Source organism: Crotalus tigris, unplaced genomic scaffold (assembly GCF_016545835.1).
Source record: "Crotalus tigris isolate CLP2741 ecotype Arizona unplaced genomic scaffold, ASM1654583v1 scf7180000020184.803716, whole genome shotgun sequence".
NCBI classification, from domain to species: domain Eukaryota; kingdom Metazoa; phylum Chordata; class Lepidosauria; order Squamata; family Viperidae; genus Crotalus; species Crotalus tigris.
Window position 1 is genome coordinate 538,978 of NW_024097897.1, and position 16,808 is coordinate 555,785.

General features: G+C 45.1%; 2 protein-coding genes across 3 annotated transcripts in view; one reads left to right on the top strand and one right to left on the bottom strand.

The window, feature by feature from the left end:
* Nucleotides 1-1,565: 1,565 nt before the first annotated feature.
* On the top strand, nt 1,566-13,381 carry LOC120318345. The gene is made up of 7 exons (XM_039365825.1): nt 1,566-2,630; nt 6,803-7,009; nt 7,387-7,557; nt 7,726-7,857; nt 8,555-8,721; nt 9,316-9,564; nt 12,481-13,381. The coding sequence occupies exons 1-7, from the start codon at nt 2,147-2,149 to the stop codon at nt 12,676-12,678; spliced, it is 1,608 nt and encodes a 535-aa protein (XP_039221759.1). The 5' UTR covers nt 1,566-2,146; the 3' UTR covers nt 12,679-13,381.
* Nucleotides 13,382-15,985: 2,604 nt separating this feature from the next.
* The window catches only part of ABCB6 (ATP binding cassette subfamily B member 6 (Langereis blood group)), a 45,781-nt gene continuing 44,958 nt past the window's right edge, over nt 15,986-16,808 (bottom strand). For both annotated transcript variants that reach the window (XM_039365772.1, XM_039365773.1), the window contains exon 20: nt 15,986-16,786. In XM_039365772.1, coding sequence (XP_039221706.1) covers nt 16,507-16,786 — 280 coding nt within the window. In that variant the 3' untranslated portion in view covers nt 15,986-16,506. The remainder of the gene's footprint in view (nt 16,787-16,808) is intronic.

Consider the following 16,808-nt stretch of genomic DNA (forward strand, 5'->3'; position numbering starts at 1 on the left):
AAGTTTTTGCCCACCACTGGATTATGTCTGCTTATTTCATCTGTTTCTCTCTCTCACACACGCAAATGGGTTAGGGCTGTGATTATCAATTGGCAGTTAATTGTTAATCTCTGTCTCCACTTTTTAATCATACCAACCACATTAATCAATTGTATATGCAGTGAATATTTCAATCATGTCAGACCCAACTTTAGTGGCAGGCAAGAAAGAAACAAACACCCAGCCCACCTCAACTGATCTTATGAAACTTAATTTGTTTAATAATTGAATGAGAGACCATTAGGAGATCCTACAACTATTGGCTAGATTGGGAAGTCAGACAGATTCTGGAAGTCAGCCATGGCAAACCAGTTTTGAACTATTGCCAAAATAGCAGCATCAACATGCCCATGCAGTTCCCTAAAATTGCCAAGCAGGATGGCATAGATTCTGTCTCCAAAATTGTCTCTTTTGGAGATTAGGATGGGTGGTATGCAAAACACATCTGGAAGGGGTGCACGGGGAAAGTGAAGGCTTTATTAGGCTCCACCTTCTCCCGTAGATAGGCTGAAACCGCAAGAAGACGCTAACCAGATGCTGAGGAAGAAAAAAAAATGCACAGAAAAGTTATCATTCGAGGTGGGACACAACGGCCTTCTCTCCCTCACTTCAGTCCCTGAGGAGGGCGCTTTTGGTGCTTTGTCCAACTTGCAATTTAACTTTCTGTAGCAAAAGCGTGGGGCCTCAGTAGGAACTCACACCCACCTCTCTTCTTCCCAAGAAAGACATTGTTGTCCACACAACAGTAGTTCCCAAAGGAACCAGAAATCTTTCCTGGCTGCAGTTCTCGTAACAATTCCTCACTGAGGTTCCCCTTCAGCTTACAGTAACTGAAAATATGATTAGACGGGGCTTCCCGTTTCCTCAGGGAAACAAACCCACCATTTCTACTCGCCAGCTCCGGCTTCCATTAACAGGGTTGGTGTAATCTTATTCCACTCGCTTCCCAAGTGGATTTTCCACCAGGTCTACTTTGTTATGTATTGATTCATGTTATTGCTTCCCTTCGCACTCAAGGGTTCTCGGCGGGTTATGATCTCACCAAATGACGCTAAAACCTCCAAGGTACAAAATAATCAAAGCGAAGCAAGAAATAGTGTTCTGAACACTGGCTATGTTGATGTGACATCTTACCACGAGGACAAAGACATGCTTGCAATTGTTCTCCCAGATCTCTCTAGCTAATAGTCTTTGCTTGGGGTGTATATGTGTGTGGGGGGAGACTCATCAAGCAGGAAAAAAGGGTTTTCTGGAATTCGAAGGTAAACTTTTTAAAAACGAGCTGGGAGAAAGATAGGTCTAGCATCTTATGACCGGTGTCCAAGGCGTTTGATGCTGATGCAGTCTGCAAGGAAAGAAACGAGACTTTATCATCCACTAAAGTTATGGGTCCCTAAAAACGATTTCCACGATCTGGAATGCATTGCTTACAAGGGAACATTAAAACCACGCTAAGAGGCAAATGGTGGTTAACTTGTTAACTGACAGGAACATAGGATCGTAACTTTCTTCGGTCCATCTACTCAGAAGTAATAATAGACTGATTTCCTGACAAATGCATAAAGGACCCGAGCGCTGAGATGGACACTTGGCTGCCTAGAAACCTTTCCGGCGAATATTTGTGTTTGTCGAGCCGTCTGTGTGCCCTACAGGGGGGCAGCGTGGTGATGAAAAAAGCAGTCTGCGCATGATTGGAAGCCGTGTTAGTGTTTGATCTGGGTAGGGTTCCACTTTGGCTCTCCCGAGCAGGAGTTCAGTCTTCTGCTAAGCCGCGGCTTGCTTCGCTTTCTTCTCCCCGTCGACCCGCCACGCCTGCCTTCTCTAGAGGGACTGGGCTGCCCTGGATCTTCTAAGACGCCCCGTGAGGAGCAAAACTGCGCAGGGCCCCAGCTCCAGCTAGCAAAAAACCGCCCGTGCGGTCGAAGAGACGGCCCGAGGAGACGGTGGCGGATAGCTCCTCGCGGGCAGCCTAAGAACCATCAACTCAAGAGAGCCTCGCCACAGGCGCGCCCGTCCGCCCCTTCTCCTTCTCCGGGGCAGGGCGGGGACTCGGAGTCCTGCTGGCCAGGCACAGTCTGCCCGGCTGCGCGAGGGCTCCAGTTCCCCCATGGCACCGCTACTGTTGACCTTGGCTGCCGCCGCCCTGGCCTGGCCCTACCGCGCCGCCCCGTCGGAGAGCCGCTTCTCCGAGGCGCGAGTGGCGCGCTGGGCGGCGGCGGCGCTCAGACACGTGGCGGCGACTCAGTGCCCTGAACGCGGCGGGCTCTTGCCGCGGCCTCAGTGTCAGCGCTTGGTGCGGCTCTCGCAAGGGCCGGGCCCTGCCGTGTACATCTCCCAGCCTGCCCGGCCGGGCCAGAAAGTGCGGGCGCTCCTGCCCGACGGCTGGGGAGACAAGCCTAGCGCGCCGCTGGTCTCCAGCCGGAACCAGAGCGGCAGCCCACAGCGAGGAGCCCTCGCACCTGCCGGGCAAGACGCCGTCCTGGTTCTGGACCCCAGCCCGGGCACCAACTTCGGCCACCCGCTCTTGCTCTTCTACGTCGACTTCAACGTCAGTCCGCGTCGGTGCCGCAGCCGCAACCACCTCTACCTGGGTGAGTGAAATGAAAAGAATGGAAGCGGCGGACCGAGCTGTCCCTTCTCCCGGGGCATCCTGGGCGGAGTCCAAATTAGACTTGGAATATCTAAGTTCAGGCCACGCGTGAAAATAATTATATTCTGCCTCTTGCCATTTTGAGCTGTATTTTTTTTTTTCCGAGAAGGGAACCTTACCTATCATTAGCATCACTGTTACCATATTTTTTTTGTCTATGCCTTGGAGGCAGTGTTGACTCCTAGTGACTGCCTGGACAGGTCCCTGCAGCTTTCTTGGCAAGATTTCAGAAGGGATTTGCCCCAGTGCCTTTTTTCCTTGGGCTGAGAGGGATTGGCCCAAGGTCACCCAGCTGGCTTGGTGCCTTAGGCAAGATTTGAACTCATAAGTCTCTAGCCTGATACCTTAACTGCTACGCCAAACTGGCTCTCATTTATAGCCATTAGAATGTAGCAATTTAGAAACCAATGTGCTATAGTCGTTCTTCTATCAGGATTTGTCATGTTTGAGGACAAGTAGAGTTTAGATTTTGTGCCCAGCTTTTCATTCCCTTTCAGGGGTTCTCAACCTTGGCAACTTTAAGACTTGTGGACTTCAACTCCCAGAATTCCTCAGCCAGCTTTGCTGGCTGAGGAATTCTGGGAATTGAAGTCCATAAGTCTTAAAGTTGCCGAAGTTGAGAACCCCTGCTTTTAGGTTATGCTCTTTGACCTATCCCCAGATTAGTTTTTTCTGGATAGTTGATACACCACTTGCTTTTATCTGCCTCCAGATGATCTTGCTAGATATTCCATGATGCTTTCCTAGATGGCATTAGAAAAATACAAGAGACAAGATTGTTGCGTTTAGTGGCTCCGAATATGACCAATTCCATTTGCTGGTTCACGTAATGGAACTACCTAGTTTTAGCATCCTCTGGAAAATCACCTAACAGAATGTGAATGCAATAGCCACTTCCGCTTGAAAATTGGGGTTTCAAGACATAATATTCCTAGATTGGAGAAAATATAATCATCATGACTTGCAATTACCAGTAAGTTTTATGTCCTTCATGGATTTGACTTAGTTTATGCTGTCATATATTTTTCTGCCTAGAAGCTGGGTGCTCTACAATTGAATAGTGCAAGAAGACCTTTTGTCATCTGAATCTCTAGGGAATAAATTATGAAATAGTGGCAAAATCATGTTTTGAATAATTATAAACACTCTGCCATGTTCTTCCAGAGATTTAATTTTTTGAAAGGGTGAAAACACCACAGACTGTAGGTTTCCCTTACAAAGAAATTGATCTGATTCCCTCATAATTTTATATATCCATTCTTGCAACCAAAATTGCAGTAAAATATTCTTTTCTGATGCAGTCACTGTACACAGTATTCCAAGGGTTTGTTTTTTAATGATTCCCTAAATTTGATTAATAATATTCTCTACTGATTTGTGGGTGGAGTGGGGTGGAGGTCTGGCATAGACAAAAGTGCTAATTGGGATTATAAAATAATTTCCTTTACTAGATTGGCAAATAATTTAGGATTCGTGGGTGCTGGTATTCAGGGCTCAGTATTTAAATGCCTCTCATTCACATGGACAGAAAGCTTACTTTGTTGAAATTGTTTTAAAGGAGTGTCCAGATTACAGAAAATTTTAATGTGAGTCTGCTATTGAAAAGGAAAATATCTTTTTTCCAGAAGGATTATCAAATTAGATATTTCTTAAAATAAGAGGTATTACTTATAGATGGTTGAAATCAGACCCTTAAAATGGAACTTTCAAGCAGTGTAAAAAAAATCTTCAAATTGTATTAACAGTTTTGTGTTTATGCTATATAAGTCTAGATTAGAATTTGCAAAGTCAGTTAAAATAAAGATCCATAGTATACACTTCTTTCATCAAATGAGGCATCTGCAGGGAAAGCAATAATAGTCATATAGTCAAGATGTCATTCATGACCATACAACTGAAGCCCAACTTTTTAAAAAGTGCATTGTAAAGAAAGGAGCGAGGCTTTGATCACACAGTTGTGGCCCCTATCTTAACTTTTTTAACTTGGCGGCAGATGCCCCCATTGCCATTTATTGTAAGATTACAAATCCTAAAAAACCCCCATTCTGTATCTAAAATCATATTGTTTCTCGCTAAGGGAGAACAATTAGGATAATATAACAAAAAGAGCCAGTTCAGTATATGATAGTTAGTATAGCAGGCACTGGGCTAGAAAGTGGGAGATGGTGAATTCTAGTCCCATGCTAAGCACGAAACTAGCTGGATGACCTTGGTCTAGTAGCCATTTTCTTTCAGCCCTAGGAAGGAGGTAATGGCAAACCACTTCTGAAAATCATACCCAAAACACTGCAGGAACTAGTCTAGGTGATTGCTAAGAATCAAGACTGATCCAAAAATAGCTGATAAAAATAGATGATATAGATCAGTGATGGTGAACCTAAGGCACGCGTGCCAGAGGCGGCACTCAGAGCCCTCTCTGTGGCAGCCGTCTCTCTTCAACCAGCCGCCCACTAATTTGCCAAGGTCCCATGTGGCCAGATGCATCCCAGCACCCATGCGCTCGCTGGCCTCTGTGTGCGGGAGCTGATGGTGTCAGGCAGCAGCCGCCCCGGCCCCTGCCTTGCCTTGTGACAATGGCACCGCTGCCCTGCCTCACTTTCCCTCGCCTCATTCCGCAGGATGAGCCTCCTGCCCACCACTCCACCTGGAAGAGACCCCCTGGATCTCCCCCAACCCTGCCCTGCCCCCACAGGCGTCCCTCCCCATGAGCAACATCAAGGTGATCACGCCCACCTTGGCCACACCCACCCAGTCTGCCATGATAGCCATGCCCACCCAGTGGGCCACACCTATCTGGCACCCGGCAATAAATAAGTAGGTTTTGGGTTGCAGTTTGGGCACTCGGTCTCTGAAAGGTTCGCCATCACTGATATAGATAGACAGACAGACAGACAAGGGAGAAAAGATTGGCATGGCCAAACTTTTCCCCACAAGAATGTCAAAAGTTAAGAAAGCATAATCATAAATGATTATGATGTGTTGCTCTTTCTAACTGGCAGGAAAGTCCTGCCTTAGCTACCAGTAGAACTCAGAGAAATCTCCTGTCAGACTCGGGAGATTATCTTCAGTAATAATAAGATGCAAGGCATTATGAAACAGTCAACCCAGATTGAAAATGTACCATTCATCTAATTAATTGTTACGATCATAACTGCCTGCATTGATAATGGTTAAAATTCATTTATTGTTGTTTAGCGACAGCTGCTTTGATCAAAGGAAGAATCTGCTTATTGTTATGTGCTTGATTTCTGTATTTCAGTTACATGCTAGCAATGGTTGACCTAATATTATGAGCAACTCAACATATACTACTGTACGGATAGATCCAGAAATTCAAGTCCCACTGAATTCAGTAGGATTTATAAAGAAACATGCCTAGGACAGCTCTGTTAATTTCGCTCGGCGCAGCTGAGGAACAATAGCACCAAACTCAATTGTGATTTCACTTTTGCTCATTGAATGTTTCTAGAGAAAAGAGCAGAGGTTGCTTGGCATAAGCTGACATCAACCTCAAAACATTCTTCTGGCGCTAGTAGCCAATAGTGCTGTAGTATTTATTTTATATTTATAAGCTACTTGTACACCATCCCACTCCAGAGACTGAAGGCAATTTACAATAACACTAAAAGTAATATTAACCCCAACATACTAACAGTAAAAAAGTTGAAAATCAAAGGTCAATCCTACGAATTTAATCAAAGGGTACGAGCACCAAAACCCTGACAGAAGAAAGTGGTATTTCGAGTAATTCGTGAAAGGCCAAAAAAGTGTGAACCTCAAAAGAAAATGGTTCCAAAGCTGGTTTCAAAGTTGTCCCTCAGAGGAAGCCTCTCGGTTCTTCCCTTCACGACATTTAACGTGGGGATCCTCAGCATTGATCTCTCAGGAAGAACACATAGAATGGGACATATCCAGATGGAAAAGGCAGGTCAGAAGGTATATAGAGGTCAAGCTATCCTGGGCTTTAAAGATCAAAACCAACATTTTTGAACTGAACCTGGAAACCCACCGATGATCGATGCATTTAGGTCACTAAACAGACCTTTGCAGAAAAATACCTGTGTAGTTCTTCTGAGTGCTTTATATCAAAGGAGCTTATTTTCTTCCGTGCAGGGAGCTATGAATGCCTGACTCCTGTACAGAGAAATCACTGTGAGAACCAGCTGAAGCGCAGACCAGGACGTGGCAAGGGGCGGAGCCAGCGCTCAACAGGACACATTCGCCACGAGGAGCCACCAATAGGGTTCTGTGAGATACATTTTCTGCCCCTGATAGTGGTCGCGCAGGATCTGAAGCACCTGCAAAAATTGCACTGCATAGGTGGGTGTCTGCCCTGGGTCTGGAGAGAGTTATAGGGCAATGAGACTAGAAAGACTTTGTCCTTCATTTTGTAATAAATCATTTTCTCTGTTAATCTAAACCTGATTCTGCTGCTTCTTTCCTCCAAAGCGCCATCATAAAAGATGGCTGCAGGAAGGAATATCTGACTAAGCCTTAACTTGAAAAGGTGGAACAGTTTGAAATTTTGGAAGGCAAAATGTAATAGACAATGCTGATAAATTCAGGATGAGTTAAGACTTTGGGGCAGCTAGTTCTTATTTTCTTAAGCCAGACCTTGTGAAGCTGCCTGTGTCCTCAGCTCATGTAGATCGGTTTCAAAGATCTTGCTATTTCCGCTGTTTCTTTTCCTTTCACAGATCTCCATGGGTACAGTCCATGCCCACAGCCGCTGCCTCTTGTCAGTTCCAGTTCCACAGCTGCCTACTGCGAGCTCAACAAGAATACACGGCGGTGTCATCGCCAGCAGGCTCCGATGTACAAATTGTGCCGCATGTATCAGACATGTGATCATGCAGTACTGATTGCAGGTGTGGAGTGGGGCTGGGGAGCTACTAAGAGGTGCTCATTCCCATTTAGAATTAGTAGCGAGATTCTTTTGAAGAAGGATGAATACAGGCAGGGACTATAGGAACTCTTGTATTGTTTTGACGCATGTTAGCTTAAGGTGCTTAGTATTGACAGTCATTCTCTTCCAGGTGGCTGGCAGGAGCAGGTCACCTATCCCCACCATGCCCAGAACCTGTTGCTTTTCTACCAGATGCTTCGACGAAATGGTTTCCGCCAAGAGCATATCAAGGCTTTCTTTGCCAATGAGGGACAGGCTTCAGGTACTAAAACAAGTGAGCTAGAAGGGGTGAGAAAGTCCCTTGTTCTAATGTGGAGGGGAGTGGGATCGACGGAAAGGAGAGCTTCTCGGTGTTAACCATGTTTGTGGTGTGTTCTGAGATAGGGAGCCCCTGTTTTTCAACAGCAGTTGTATCTCCTTCCCCTTCCTCCTCCTCTCCTTCCCACCATGCATACAGTAGCCCTTTGGATTCGAAGAAGACACTCTTGGGTGGATCATCTGTGGATGTGGAGGTAGCTTTGCAGTCCCAGTCTGGAAACACAGAGTTTAGCAAAGTTGGGAAACTGGAAGTCCAATGTTGTAGTAACTGTGGCTGTTATTCTGTGATGCTGCTCACAGTTTTCTGTCAGTTTACTATACAAATACATACTCACTCACATGGAGATACAACTTCTCACTAATTACCATCAGGATTCCAAATCAGTTCTTGCATTTCCAAATTCCACTTCCCCATGGCCACTGAAAGGTATATTATCAGTACCATAATCAACCTACAATCGGCTCCAGATGGCATGTCTTTGAGAAGACAACCATTGGATCAATAGGTCTTTTCCACAAAGGAGGCATGAATGACCCTTGGAAATTAGAGTTGTAAATAGAATAGATAATGGGAGGAATTGGGTGGGAAAACACCAACCAAGAGTAATGTCAGCTGGCCCTTCCCCATCTTCTTTCTGCAGTGGAGATGGGAAATGTGCAACCAGCCACAGAGAAGTTGGTAATCCGGTCCCACTTGGCACTTATCTGCCGTAGCTTGCACTGTGCTGACACTCTGGTACTCTACCTCAACAGTCCAGCTTCCAGTGATGGCACCATGTTCTTGTGGGATGCTAACCATAATGGCATTGTGAGTAGGGTCTGGTGGGAATTGATTGGTGGGGTGGATCCACATTGAAAACAAGAAATGGCTGTTTGAAGCCACTTAGGCCATAAAGAAGTGATTTAGCCTGCCACCTAGCTCTTATGAGGAATGATTTTTGCAGCTAAGCCAAGCTCCTCTCTCATCATTAACTTATATAAGTAAGTCCTTAGATAGGTCTTCATTTGGCCATTTGCATGTGGAGAAGGTTTCATTGGCTGAAATGGACAGTGAAGTGAATCGGGCTTGTGGAAGGAGGAGGGGATATCCTCACCTGTCCCAACATGTTCTGGGCAACCCAACAGGAGGGAAAAGCTGACAGACTTGCAGGTAGACTTCAGCCCTCTCTTCTCATCTGTCCCCTTCAAAGGCCCATCTAGCTCTTTCATCCTTGCCTGCAGGGAGAAAGGCAACAGCAGCTTTTGCAGAGGGTGCTGGCCCCAGCTTGCTCTTTCCAACTTAATCCAGCTTCTTTTAACTTCAGGGTGGGAAAATTCCCTTGATCTCTGGACCGTAGAGTTCAGGTGGGGGAGCCGGGATAGAGGAATCTATGCTAACGAGCTGCCCTTTCCCCCACAACAGGCTGATCCTAAGGAGCGGTACGCCATCTCAGAGCTCTTAACTGACTTGGAAAGCTGCAATGCCCACCGGGTCCTGCTCTTTCTTGACCAGAGCTATCCAGGGCCATTGGTAAAGAAGCTTCAGGCATCGCAGCGCCATCCCAATGTAGTGTTGGTACATAGCACCACTGCCCTCCGAAGTGGCTCAGCTCTTGCTGAATTCTGGGCAGGACTGCAACCTGACCAGTGTCTACTTCAGCATACTTTGCCGGTAAGGACATTAATAGGTATAAGAATATAAGAGGCTCGATCTGAAGTCTTTTGCACCATCTGCTGTCTCTTTTAAGCAGGCATGTCAAAGATTTAAACAAGGGCTCTCTAACTACCGGTATGCAAAGCATGTGCTCTGACAAGTTGTTATCTCTTAGAACAGTGATGGCAAACCTTTTAGAGACCGAGTACCCAAATTGCAACCCAAAACCACTTACGTATCATCAAGTGCCGGGTGGGTGTGGCCCATTGGCTGGGCGTGCCCATTGGCTGGGCGTGGCTGTGGTAACGGCAGACTGGGTGGGACTAAAAAGTTCAATCAATCAATTCCAACTTTGCAAGATTTTTTTTTCCCATGAGAAGTTGAAATTGACTGATTTATTGAACCTTTTTTTTTTTTGCACATGGCGGCGGAGGCCTAAAGTGAAAAGGTTTTATAAAACCCAGCTGAAGGCCTAGGACTGGGGCGACGGCGTGCATGCCCACAGAGAGGGCTCTGACTGCCGCCTCTGGCATCTGTGCCATAGGTTCGCCACCACTGTCTTAGAAGGTTGTCAATTCTAAACAAAACGTAAAGCCATGAAAATAATATTAAAATCCAATATTAATGTTGGAATTTAAGATAATTTTAAAACAGGGACATAAATATTTAAGAAAATTTGTATGGCACCCAACTCATCACAGTGATTCCAGGTGGCTTACAGAAATAAAACCACAATACAAAACCTAATAACCCTTACCCTCCTGGTAACAATGATCAAACCAACTACTTGGTGGGCTCCGTATCATCCTGCTTATTGGCAAAATCATGTCTTCAGGGCCTTTTGAAAGAGGTCAAAATGGGGACCATTTCTGCAGAGATGATGTTCCACAGGGAGGGAACCACCACAGAGAAGGCCCTTCTTCTTGGACCCACCAGACAGATCTCCTTAAAGGAGGGGATTTTACAACAGGAACTTCACCCGGGATGGCTTTTAGCAACTGGGATAGAATTGTTAACAGGGCGGCTAACCACAGTTTTCTTCCAACTACACAGTGGGGAAGATGGGAACAGATCTGTCTTCTGGAGTAAATCGGCTACTTTGCACAATGAAAAGTGGCACATTGCAGCACGTTACCCTTTTCTGTATAGATAAGCTGGTTTCTGATCATCTGAAACTGAAAACTAATCTCTTTTGAAGCAGCATGTGCTGTATGTATGAGTGATTGACAAGAATGCTGTCTCTAGGGTATATAGTCAAGTGCTCTTGAATGGCAACGTTAATAGATACAAGCTATATTTGCCTTGCACATGAGAACCTTCATGAGAGTGAAGGTTCGTTCTCTGAGCTTGAGGGTTGGTTTCCAAAAGTTTTGTTACCAGGCTGGGCAATATCTTCAGCGGCATTTAGTGGATGTCTGTGTTAGTGTTCTACTTACATAGGGGCATCAGGTGTGGGAGTGCCAAGTGAGGGTCTTGTGATGGGCCAGGTGTGAGTCATCAGAGAGAGGCTTGCGATGGGGAGGTACTTCAGGGCAGGGTTGTTGGAAGGTGTGAATTAGTGGGTCAGGAGTGAGTGAGTCATCAGTGGGAGGCTGGTGACAGGTCCTGTGATGGGGAGATTATATCAGGTCAGGGTCATTGGAAGATAAACTGCTAGGGGGGGGGAGAGGCTTGTGGGTTGGTGCTGTCTCCAGATGGCAGTTGGATTGATTTGGATTCTGAGGGGTTCATATGCTGGTTATAGATCAATATGTCTGTTAATGGAATTGCTTGTGGAGTGCCAGGCTTTGATGAACCCACGAGCGTGGCGGGTGGTAGTGTGGCCGATGATTTTAGTGTGGCTCCAATTGAATTGTTGTTGTTTGGTGTCCATATGGGTAGCTGTTAGAGATTTGCAACCCCTTCTACGTGGGACAAACATCACATCAATTAAAAACCAGGATCCACGAACACCGGCTAGCAGTCAAATGCCACAATCCCAAATTACTACCCACACTGACACCAAATGTTCAGACCCTCAAGCTCAGAGAACGAACCTTCACCCTCATCCTGCACCCAAGCTACAGATATTCGCCACTATTGCAAACAAAACGCTAATTATATTTTAGCTTACTGAATTTTGCAAACCAACCCATGTTATGTCTATCCGGTAGTAAACCATGGTTATACTCTCCTCTGAAAATGGTTACATTTAGCATAATGTTATAGTTCATCTGGTTTCAGAATCTCTGCCTTGAAGAGAAATAATAAATGGTAGGCCTGCAGAAATAGCCAGCAAAGTAGTCTTTTGATGTGAACTGGATGGAGAATTTGAGCTCATTTGGATGGAGAACATGGGTTTATTACATGTTACTTTTTAAGGTTCTGCTAAAATGTTGGATATGCCTAACTGGAAAAAGTATGTCAACCATAAGTGTTTAAATTCAGTGACTTACATTTAGTTGCTCTACCTTCAGTTGTAATCAGTGGTAACTTAAGTTGCAACTAATTTTTCCAAAAGATATAAATGAAATTTGTGCAATTAATGTTCTGCTCCCAAACAAGGAATTTTTTCTTGAAGTCTGCACAACTTTAAGCTGATGAAAACCTATGATGATCTGATTTTCCTTTACTGAATAGCTTTACAGAGTGATGATATAAAACACGGGTGTCAAAACTTGCGGTGTCAAACTCGATTGCGTCACACAATGTATCGCGACATTTTTTGCCTTTGCGGAGCTGGGGTGGGCAGGGCCTGCATGTGACGCATCTAGCCCACGGGCCGCCAGTTTGATACCCCCGATATACTAGGTCAGTGTTTCCCAAACTTGACAATTTTAAGGCATGTGGACTTCAACTCCCAGAGTTCCACAGCCAGCAACGCTGGCTGTGGAATTGATTCTGGAGGTTATCAACTACCCTCCATCGTGAAACCAGTTTCTCCTGTTTTTATAGGTGGGTTCGTGGTCTGCAGTCTTCGCCTCTGGTACTCCAGTCCAATTGCTCAACGTCACATTAGCAGGAGCCCCTTGCCATTCTGTGCCACCCTTAGGAGAGGAAGAACGCCAGCGTCGCTACCAGGGCTGCCAAAATCTTCCCACCATGTTGTGGTATCAGAGTAGGCACCAACAGGAACTACAGCAGGATGACTGATTATGGTCTGCACTGTCTTGGGGGTGTCTACAAGGCCCGGAGCCTTGTTCTGTAACCAGAGGCTCTTTCCTCCAAGGAGGTTTTTTTTTTTTTTGGCTTTGAGGGACCCAGATGCAATGAACACCAACAGTCATCCAATGGGTGGATATGATACTGCTGCTGGATGTTGCCATAGTAGGGAGAAACTCTCCAAGTAATTTGTCTACAGCGGACTCTACAAAGTAATTCAAGTTTCCAAGGCAAAAAAGAGAAGCATATGTGCCAGTGTTGGTTCTTGTATATTGTTAAAACATAAAGAGAGATGAGAAAATGTTAGAACACAGGTGGGGAGATGAGACTGGAAGATTCCAGCTATAAGTCAGAATATATTTGTGGGGCGGAGGGGTAGGAAACAGACCTCTAGGGTAACAAGTAATGCTAGGGAGAGTAGGCCATGCACAGTGGAGAAGATACAAGTGCAAAGGAGTAAAACATCTACCCCAATGGAGAAAGTACAAGTGTAAAGGAGTAAAGCATCTACCCTAATGTACAAAATGTACTGCTCTCTTGTGTATAGGAATCTCACCACCACCACATCCATATATCAATTTCCCCCTCATATTTTTCTCCTATAATCCTCAGAGCATCCTGGTGAGGCAGAAGCGGGTGAGAAGAACAAGTTTTGAAAAAATCAAGCTCTTGAATAAAAAAAACCCTCACTGTTCTCAGTTTCCAACTGTGGCTGTTTACTTGACATGGACACCAATACCATTGGAATTAATACAGGGGTGGGTGAATGCCCTCTTGCTACTGCAAAGGGAATCTGGCAAAGAACCTCAGGAAACACAGCTACCTATTCCTGCTTCGGAAAGAGTCAAGAACTTGGGCTGGACGTTGGGATCATCCTGATATGATCGTGATCCAATGTATTCCTAATGAGCTAAGTGTGCTCATTAATTTCTAACTGAAGCCATTATTTCTCTGTTGTTTTGATAACTGCAGCTGCAGAAATTTAAGCTATCTTATCACCCAAATTTTCTTAAATATAAGTCCGGTTATGTGGTGCCTCTACTTACGAGCACGACTTACAACCAAAATTCCACTCCCAATTGTGCTCCTAAATCAAGAACTACCTATAATATTCATTGTTATGTCCCAATTGTGCTCATAGCTTGGGAACTACCTATAATGTGCATGCAGAAGACACTTTTGGGTAGTAATTAAAGTCACCAGGCTAGAAACTGGGAGACCATGAGTTCTGCCTTAAGCATGAAGCCAACTGGGTGACTAGGCCAGTCCCTCTCTCTGCCCTAAGAAAGAAGCAATGATAAACTACTTCTGAGTAAAAAAAGAACAACACAAGGATTTGTCCAAGCAATCATCAATTAAGACTAATTCAAACACAGAGACACAGATATACACAGCACACGTGGATAATTAAACTTGAAAGGGGAAGGAATCTGATATACATATAGTTCTCACTTAACAATCGCCCTGTTTAGGAAACATGAAATTATGACAGTGCTGAAGAAGTAACTTTACAACTGGTCCTCGCACTTAACCACCTTTGCAGCATTCCTGCAGTCACATGATCTAGATTCAAGCGCTTCACAACTGGCACACATTCTCAACCAGTTAAGTGACTGCTGTTTTTTGCACTTCAGTTCTCCAATAAGCAGAGTCAATGGAGAAACTGGCAATAAAATTGCAAGTTGCATTCACATGTCTTGCTTAATGCCCACGCCGCTTAGTTGATGGAGTTGTCAGCCTCCACTGTGGTGGTTAAGCAAAGTCTACCTGTACTTTAGGAGAAAAGGTTAGTAGGAGGCTGCTATTTATTACCAATTTTCCCATAGAACAACTGATCACAGCTCCTCGTACAAATCAGTGGCCTGGTTTAGACATGCTAAGCTGTCATACGGCTTATTTGAGTCTTTCTTAGTGTCTCATACAAAGAATACGATTTAAGGTATAACTAAGGAATCGTACGCCTAACATCATCAGAAAACATTTTTTTTTCTTCCCTCATCCAAAAATCCTTTGGTTTTCAAAATCTGCTTACTATAAGCAGAGAAGCTTAACAAGTGAAATCACCAACCTGTTTTCACTGGACTTTTCTAACAGCTCCCTTGCATTTGTCCCTTCAATTGATTATCATGCACTTTTATGATTCAACAAATAGGGCTACTGGATGTGGGTTGCAGACCAATAGATAACAAAAAAGTTAAATGGTTTCATATCCTTTTGCTTCCATCTAGTGACTATCTTGATTTTTGCAACATGAGTCTGATACTTCAATCTCATTTTAAGGGGCTGCCACAAAGAAGAGAGTCAACCTATTCTCGAAAGTGTAATGATAGCAGGACAAGAAGCAACGGATGGAAACTAATCAAGGAGAGAAGCAACCTAGAACTAAGGAGAAACTTCCTGACAGTTAGAACAATTAAATCAGTGGAACAACTTGTCTCCAGAAGTTGTGGGTGCTCCAACACCAAAGGTTTTTAAGAAGAGATTGGACAACCATTTGTCTGAAATGGTATAAGGTCTCCTGCCTGAGTAGGGGGTTGGATTAGAACAGAGGTCCCCAACCTTTCTTGGTTGGTGTACCGGAGGGAAAGGGAGGGAGAAGCATTTTATGCGCACATGCGTGCAAACAGTGCGGTGCTAGCATCCCTGAGGTTGTTAGCCCTGCCATTTTCATGCCATGTCACACCTTTTTTGCACCATGCCATGCCCCATGTTGGTGCTGCGCTATGCCCCATTTTTGCATGGACACGTGCTAGCGTGAGTGGGGGTGAGTGTGGGCACTGGCCAGCCTGTCCTGCAGCCCGGTGGCCAACAGTAGAGATGGCAGGCTTTCAGGTTCCGTTAAGTGGTGCCATTTGTTCGAAGGAACCCACAGCATGCCAGCCCTGTTGGATTGAACCAGTGGAACAGATAATAGGAGAGACAGGTGGTCCTTCAAGTAACCAGGCTCTGTGTAGGCTCTCTAGCATTCTGCTCACTCAGGCCAATATTACCTTCCTCTGCTATAGGGCCCCAAGTAAATAATAATTGTCAATTCCCCATACAGCTAGTAAAGGTGAAAAGGCGTATTTCATCTTTCCCTATCCTACCATTTCCACCCACAGTGAATTTCTGCCCTTGCCTTGATAATTTTATTACTGCCAGATATAAATAAAAATCAGATTCATAATTATTAGTAAGACTGGCACTTTATGAATCCGGCTCTACTCACCAGCACAATAGCCGAACAAGGGCTTTCAGTCAGTTACTACTAAGTCCTTTCTTTTTAACCAGCGAGACTGAAATAAATGCAATCTGCAAATTGATCCGAAAAGAGTTTATGAAAATCAAACAGACATTTCAAAATCAGAACTTACGAAAATGCGCCTCTTTTCCCTGAGGCTTCCTCTGGTTCCATACACAACGCTGGCAATACCTACCGCTGTAAGTGTTTTCCTCTCCCCACCTACCCAGCTCATCTTGCGAAGGAAGACATTTGCCAGTGATGACGGTGGTAGGGCAAAATGGCCCTGGTCCCCGCCTCTCCCCTTCACTGACAACAAGTCTGGACCACCAAGCAACATATTTTGCACCTGGCAGCAGCTTGTAGGACAACTCTTTGTTGTCCCATTGCTATGAGCAGGCTAAGAGTAATAGAGTCTATGCTTCCTCTAAATTTGATTTCCATGACCACCTTGGTGGATCTGCTAAATGTTCTAGAGGCCAGGGCTTTCCCATTGTGTGAGAAGCCATCACAAATGTCCAGGGTAAGGTAGCAGCCCCCTCTTTAGCTTCAGGCTCCATCGCGCAGGAGACCTTCAGTGGTTCTTTTAAGTTGCTGGGCTATGATTCCTCCTCCTCCTCTTCAGGTTCACCCTGAGGTTCAGGTTCATCTTGAGTTTCAGGTTCCTCCTGAGTTTCGGGTTCCTCCTGAGTTTCGGGTTCCTCTTGAGTTTCGGGTTCAGGTTTAGCCTCAGGCTCACCCTCCACGCTGCCTAATTCCTCAGGGCCAGCTTTCGATAGGCTGACCTTGCTGTCCATGTCTGAGCCACTAGGTATCTCACTTCCTTGTTGGGCCCACATGTTAGAGTAGAGGCCCCCTTTCTTGAGCAGTTGCTCATGCCTGCAAAATGCAGCAAAAGTTA